At 32.0% G+C, this 8231-nt stretch overlaps 1 protein-coding gene across 1 annotated transcript; it reads left to right on the forward strand.

Annotated features, from left to right (window-relative positions):
- The first annotated feature begins 5192 nt into the window (after positions 1 to 5192).
- Positions 5193 to 5867, forward strand: LOC127123168 (uncharacterized). Its single transcript, XM_051053416.1, has one exon. It carries the CDS (start codon positions 5193 to 5195, stop codon positions 5865 to 5867), a length of 675 nt encoding a protein of 224 aa, XP_050909373.1.
- The last annotated feature ends 2364 nt before the right edge of the window (positions 5868 to 8231 follow it).

Genomic DNA, 8231 nt, shown 5'->3' on the forward strand with positions numbered 1-8231 from the left:
AGCAATTAGGAGTTATACCTACCCAAGGTCTTTATGGGCATTTCCTATCATTATAGGGGTAAAACTGTCCTTACTATTTAGAAGTAAGTAGTTTTATCCTTTGGATGTAGAAGGGTCATCGTAGGGTCATCGATTGGTCATTGAAGGCAACATTTGTAAGGATACCTTAGCATTCGAAGGGACGATCATCATTTAACCGTAGGCTACACCGAAGGGTCATCGAGGGACAAAAATCATATATTCGAAGGCAACATCCGAGGGACTATGATTTATTTTATGATGATTTAATTGAAGGGTCTTTGCTAAGTGTATCCCCACCTTCGCGGGACATGACCGTAATACCGTAAGGCAACAAAGAGAGGTCCAAGATCACATATTCAAAGGCTATATTTTACAATCAATTAGGTAATTAGGATGAATCTCTCCATTTAAATCAATACATTAAAATCAGCTAATTAATTTAGGGTGGATCTCCACATTAAAATCAATACATTAAAATCAATTAAGTAATTTTAGGGTGAATCTCCACAAGGGTATCCCACAAATAAAGTGGAATACCTAACAAGCTATCTTTTCCTGGGATATGTGAACCTTTACAAAACTTGGCAAACATGTCAGAATACCAAATCAGGGTGCAATCGAGAATTACACCACAAAAGAAATCACAACAGTAATAGGATCAGGTAAACAATGCATGGCTATGATAAAACATGAGTGAAAAATCAGAACAGAAAAGTCAGCTACTGTCACGTTCGCTCCTGCCTCGCCTAGCGAAGGCTTAGCGAATACTCGCTGCATGCTCGCTTAGCGATGTGCTAGCGAGCGGCTGCGGATTCTGGTTTTGATATCAGTATAATTTTAGCCAATTTTATGCCTTATGGCTTTCATTACAGCAATTATATGGTCAATCATTTAAGGTATTCAGGTACATACTAAAAATTCACATGCCAAACTTAAGATATTTTCATAAATTTAATCATAATGCCATATGCAAATTAAGAACATAAGGCGGTAATAGCAATGTAAACCTGTTGCAATTGAATTGCGACCTTGAATTGGTAAATCGGATTGAATTGGGAGAGGTAAACCTTGATGCCGCTGAGTTCCTTCAGGGTTTGCCTCCAGGGTTTGCCGTCTGTGCGCGCTAGGATTTGCTGGCTAGGGTTCTCCTTTCCCCGTTTTCATTCCGCCGTTTGTTTTTGTCCTTTCGTCCCTAAAGTGCTGGTATTTATAATGCCTTTTTTATGACCAAATGGGCTCAGAGTGAAGCCCAGAAATTCTGATATTCGCAAGCTTCGCTAGGCGAGTGATGTAGCGAACCTTCGCTAGGCGAAGGATTTGCTCGCCTAGCGAGCAAGCCAGTTTAGGCCATTTTCTGGACTTGGCCACCTGTGTGCGGGGTCTTTGTTCCCTTAAGATCAATGCCTTGAAAAATGAGTTGGAGGGCCTTGAAAAATGCCTTGAAATATTAACGGGCAAATTTTGGGGTATGACACCTTTGCTCTGGTTGAAGGTGAAACCGTTGGTGGTTGAGATTTCTTCCTTCGACATCTCAGAACACAGGTCTCTCCACAAGCCAATCTTTGTTTGGTTTCAGATAGACATGCTGCCATTGAGAGTGCTTACAATAACCATGATAACGGATGACATGATCCTCCTTCTACCCATGTCTATTGCATTAGACATATCACACAAAACTTCATGCGTGCAATCAAAGACATAAACTTTCGCAAAAAAGTGGTGAATGCAGGGTATGCTCTAACTCAACCGTCATTTCAACATTATCATGATGAAATTAGATTGTCTAATGTAGATGCAAGAAGATGGGTGGATAACATATCAGTAGAGTAGTGGACAATGGCATTTGATAGAGGTTGTCGATTGGGCCACATGACAATAAACCTCGTGGAATGCATGAACGGCGTATTCAAAGGCATTGGAAATCTACCAATAACCGTTTTGGTCAGAACAACCTATATTAGGTTGGCATCTAGATTTGCAACCAGAGGTGAAAGATGGTGTGCAGTGTTAGTGTCAGATCAAATATTCAGTGAATGTTGTATGAAAGTGATGAAAGAGGAAAGTATCAAAGCTAGCACACACGCAGTTACAGTCTTTGACCGTCGTAGGCAAAATTTCAGTGTACAGGAAACAATGGATCTCAATAAGGGGATGCCAAATTTATCCTATGCTGTCAAACTAAACAGAAGTTGGTGCGACTATGGAAAGTTCTAGACCTTCCGTATTCCTTGCTCCCATGCCATTGTGGCATGCGTGCATACTCACCAAGATGCTTATATCCATCTATCTGATGTTCACAAGGCCATTACCATTATGAATGTGTATAAAAAGCTTCTCAGTACTACCAATGGGGGAATACTAGCCTCCATATGAAGGTGACATAGTTTGGCACAACAATGAGATGCGAAGAAAGAAAAAAGGACGGTCAAACAATACACGTATTAGAACAGAAATGGATACGACTGATAAAATGATAAGATTATGTAGTATATGTCATCAACCCGGACACAATAAGAACAAATGTCCCAATCTAGGAGCAACATCTACATCATAATTAAGTAGCTCCTTTCAATTTTTGTAACCTTGATTTTTTATATATCATTATCTTTTTGTTACAACAAGGTTAATAACTAACATCACTACAACATAAGAAAACTTAAAACAGAACATTTTTAACTGATTACAATAATCAAACTTATGTTATCTCGTCCAAACATCATTTCCCTAGCATCCTTATCAGTTTTTACTCGCATCCAACCAAATATATTATCGAATCTCTCAATACTTCTTATTTTTTCTCCTTCTGATATTTTTCCATCTAACCAATGAACCAACTCCCTCTTCAGTTGATCGAAACTACAAATGTTCCAGAAGAGCATCAACATCGGAGGCTTGTCTCTCAAATAAATCACTTTTCCATAGCGGCGGCGAACACCAAACATGTTTGCAATATGACGAAATGAGATGTGGAAAAATGAATCAGACACCACCTCTATTTATGAAGAAAAAAATTGTACATTACACTGAAGCGCCAAATCAATTGGCGCCTCCTCTCAATTAGTGTACCTGGGCACCAATTGGATTGGCAGCACCATGTGCCGTAGCCAATCCAATTGGCGCCCCCTCTTAAAAATTAAGGATAAACGTCAATTGGTCTGGCGCCCATGCCTTAAGTATTTTTTTTTTGAAATTGGGGTAAATTCAGATTTTTTTTTAAAATTGAATTATTTTAGAATTTTTTTTTAAAATATGGGATATTTTAGTAAAAAATTTACATTTAGGCCCCATTCGAATATTTTTCTACCCTTGTGTGGAAATTTAATTTGTATCCCAATTAATTCAATCACTCAATCAATAAGAAGATGGATGAAGATATACCATAGATTTTTCTCCTTGCCTAAAGTGAAATCAAAATCAAAATTAGAAAAACAATTAAGTAACTGATGAAACCCTAAAGCCAACTTCGGGTTGAAATAACTTATAGGCCCCATTCGAATATTTTCCTCCAATTTAGGGTTTGAAACAAATATATTTGACTTAATTTACCAACAATTATTTTTTATATTTTTATTAAAATATGAAGAAAAAAAAATTATTTATAAAATAATGTACAAAAATATAAAGTTAATTTTTAGTTTTAATCTTATTTCTTAGCTTAGTGGAGGGAAATGAATTTTCTAAGATTCAAAAGAGATCATTATTTATGTTCAAAGCTTAGTTTAATAAAATTTGAATCTATACACTTTTTATTATTAATAAATAATTAAATTGTTTAACTAATATTTAAGTTCAAATGTAATCGTTATCACCTAAACAATTAATATAATTAATATACATTTTTAAGCATTAGGTTTATTACAATATAATAGTAATAGTCACAATCCTTTTAAAATGAAATCATTCTCCTGATAAGAGGGTGTTTGTTTTAAGTCTAAGAACTATATCTTTGAAAATAAATGACTATGAATTAATTAAAACCGTGTTTGTTAAAAATTTAGAAAAATTTATTTATAGGATAAAATCAAAGTAGATATATAAAATTTGTTAGATAAAAATAACTGGGTGTGGAACTTGGCCTTTAAAAAAGGCTAAATTATTTTGCTAAAGTTAAAAAGTAAAATTATTAAAAAGTTATGTAAAATATTTCATGGATAAAATAAAAGTATATATGCATAGTTTGTTGAGATATTTATTGTAGGTCAAAAATAGTTTGGTAAAAGGAAAACTAAGAAATATTGAGTGACTCGTGTACATTACAAATAAAATATAAATTATTATTTTTAAATTAAAAATAACATGTTTTTTTTCTCTAAAAGTGAGCTGAAATAAAATTATAAATTTCATTAAATTTAAAATTAAGAAAATAAGCAAAATATTAATTAGATAAGATGAAAGTAAATATTAGTTTGTTGAGATATTTTAGAAAATAAAAATAAAATCAACATTATCTTCATTACTTAAACTAATTGATTTGATTTACACCATGATTTAAGTCGATCTATTATTAATCATTAATTATTTTTATATCAACCAAGATATTATATCTTGTGTTATATCTCTATATAAATCAAGATTCTTTTAGTTTGAAGTTGTAGAATTTATAAACAAAGAAACTTTCTTCTCTTTTCAAATTCGACTTGCAATGTCTCGAAACAATGTGTTTGAAAATTCACCAGAACTCTTGCCCTCACCTTATGATGAAATTGGTATGTAGTGTTTAGTCACTTTGCTTTTCTATGTTTAATTCATTATTGTGATTTGTTTAATAAAATTATTTATGTTTTCACACAGATCATTATTTATGTACAAAAATAATAAAACAATGAATATTTTTATATTGTTGTAAAAAGATTGAACAGTAATTAAAAACTACTTTTCTAAATGATGTTAAGCCTTGTTTGTTATAAAAAAATTAAAAATAAGTTTTTAAAAGATTTTAAATTTTTGTTATTTATAATTTTTTTTTTAAGTATGAAATAGAAAGTTTGTTACAATTAATATCTTTTGAGATAACTTATTAGTTAGATACTAAAATTAAAAACGAGTAAAATAAAACAAAATAAATAAGATTGAATATTTAAAATTGTGTTATTAATGATATATCTCCCTAAAATCAAGACTTCACATTTACAGTATCCAAGACAAACCCTTGTTCTTCCTTAACAACATCCATGTCCGACAACACCAAACCTTCTTCCTCAACAACACCCAACACTAACCCTTCGAACACACAACCTCGTAAAAGACTTATCATCAAGCTCAGTTATCCTCCTGGTTCAAGAAAACGCGATTCAGATTCTTGTGCCACAGATGAAAACAAGAGAAGGAAGATTCAAGATTCTGTAAAACCAACCATATCCTGTTATTGGGTTGATTCAAATTATCAAACCAAATCAACAGCTTTGTCTCAACCAAAGAATAATGGCAATGTTGTTGAAAACAAGAAGATCATCAAGAACCAAGTTTCCAACACAATACCTTTGTCTCAACCAAAGGATAATGACAATGTTGTTGAAGACAAGAAGATGATCAAGAACCAACTTTCCAAACCAACACCTTTGTCTCAACCAAAGGATAACATGAAGGATTCTGTGACAAGAGGTGAAGAATGTGGGTTGAAGAAAGCGATGGAGTGTGTTAAGAGGAGGCAATGTTGGTTGATATTGAAGAGGATGTTGGTAGACAGAGATGGTTGGGATTTGAAAGATCCTCCAAAAATAGCAAAGCCTAATAAGTGTAAGATAAAGGCAATAGGTTTGAAGGAAATAGAGAGAAAAATGAGGTTGTATGCAACAGAGGATGAGTTTGCTAGCGACATGGGCTTGTGTTCTCTAATGCAATGGTAACGTATCCTCCAAGGAATCATATTTACCAAATTGCAAAAAAGTTTAGTGACACTTTTGAACACAAATGGAAGTCATTGAAGAATATGTGGGAACTTGAGGATACAAAAAGAAGCAACACTCACAAGAGATACTAAAGAGTGCAACATGTTGTGTTCTTATAGAAACTGTTCTCAAGTTATAAACTGTTAGCACCAATGTGTTTTCAAATCTGTCAAGTTATTGTCAATGAATATGTAGTATATATGGTCAATTAGTCTTTTATGTAAATTCTACATAACCTTACAGTGAAATCAAGATACTTTATTCATTGTTTAGAAACTGTATCATTGATGTAATTGCTAAATGAGGAACATTAATATAACTCAGTCCCATTAGTCTTACACAATTTCAATATTGGTTACATATCTTTTTATAATCTCAAACTAGTATTGAAAGCCTTAACATGTTTTATTAAAACAGAAATTTCCTTGCAAGAGAATTATTTTCTTCCTTTTTTTTTCTTTTATGATTGTGACAAGTATCAAAGGGATCCTTCTCTTAATAGTTTCCATCAGAATAAAATTTAAATAATTAATGTATTTAAAGCTAATTTTAAAGTAAATACTTCAATTTTAAAAAATATTATTGAAGTAGTTATCAGAGGGAAAGAGCCAAGCTAGTAGCTACTTAAAATAGTCCCTAGTCACATTTCAAAAAATTAGGTTATACCTAAATTTAATTTAAGTTTACTTATAAAATCAAACTAATCACAAATTAATAAATTTAATGAAAATCAAATAATCAACAAAAAAAATATTACAAATTGATGTTTGGTTTCCCTAGTCTCAAACTTTTAGATGTTTGTGAAATCAAATAAACAAAAACAAAAATTGCATAAAAATGATTAATTATAAGTTTAATGAAACTACAAATTAATAAAAGGATTTGTTTCAATTTATTAACATGTCATATTATATTATTCACCTTAAAAAATTAACTCTAAAATGATGTGGAGAACAAAAATTAAATTAAAACTTTATTTTGAAAAAATTAAATAGAGAAGTTAAAACGTATATATTTTAAATAATAGAAATTGCATTTAAGCTATAATGTAACCGTGTATATAAATATTTTACAAGTCATAATTTAGACAACCACAATATTTCTTGTCCACCTAAAGATATCCTATTCCATTTATATGTAGTCTTATTTCCAACATTTTTTACTTTTTTATATACATTTAAAGATTATATAAAAATGGTAAATGTATATAGTAGTAATTGAAAAGAGATTTACATTTAGAGACAAACTTTTTATCAAATAAGTGCTTATATTTAAAACAGAAAGTGTGGCTTATTTTTTCACTAGGGTTACGAAATTGGTGAATCAAATAAAGATGTGTGGAGAAGTGTTGACATCAAGATCAGTTGCTGCAAAGATCTTGAGGTCATTGGCTCCAAAATTCGATCATGTGGTAGTAGCCATAAAAGAGTCGAAACATTTGTTAACCGTGACAAAAGAAAAGCTTCAAAGGACACTTGAGCCTCATGAACGAATAATGGTTGAAAGACCAGCAAGCAAGTCGAAAGGTGATGTTGCTCTACATGCACAATCAATAAAAGATAAGAACGCCAAAGGAAGTTGGAATGGTGACAAAGGTAGAGGTGGTTACAACAACTTAAATGGTAGAAGTCATCAACAAGAACGAAATTCATCAAACTAGAGAAGACCCTCAAACCAAGGCAACCACATAGGTGGTGTTGCAGGTAGAGGAAAAGATGGTGGAAGGAAACCTGACAAGATTCACATTCAGCATTTCAATTTCAAGAAGTATGGTTACTACACTAGTGTTTATCCTGAAAACAAAATAAATAATCAAGAAAATGATGCAAGGATTATAAGACACGAAGAAGAAGAGATGTTGCTAATGGTCACAATGAAAGAGGATGAAATATGTAAGGACCAATGGTACTTGGATTCAGGTTGCTCATCAAATATGACTGAAAGGAAAGATTGGGTTGTCAATATAAGCCCCTCAATGAAGAACAAGATGAGATTCACAAATGACAATACCCTAGTCGTTGAAGGTGATCAGAAAAATAGCAAGTGTACTATTTTTCCTTTGTAGTAATAATGAGGAAAGTTCCCTGAATGTTGATCTCAAGGATTGTTTGAAAATATTGAGTTCCAATTGTTGTTCAATTAAATAAAAACTAAGGTTGGGTATTTTTGGTGCGAATATATAAAAATAATTGCAATTAAAATAAATAGTGCAGAGAATGGATTTGAAAGATACGAGAGTAATATGTTAGGGAATGTGTGTGAGTTTTCCCTGTAACAACTCTGAGTCACTATTTCAATAATAAATATCATATAATTAATACC

This window comes from Lathyrus oleraceus, chromosome 2, assembly GCF_024323335.1.
Source record: "Lathyrus oleraceus cultivar Zhongwan6 chromosome 2, CAAS_Psat_ZW6_1.0, whole genome shotgun sequence".
Classification (NCBI taxonomy): Eukaryota; Viridiplantae; Streptophyta; class Magnoliopsida; order Fabales; family Fabaceae; genus Lathyrus; species Lathyrus oleraceus.

Excerpts from the sequence above, each read along its gene's own strand:
- LOC127123168 (XM_051053416.1), top strand. The coding sequence starts at position 5,193 with ATGTCCGACAACACCAAACCTTCTTCCTCAACAACACCCAACACTAAC.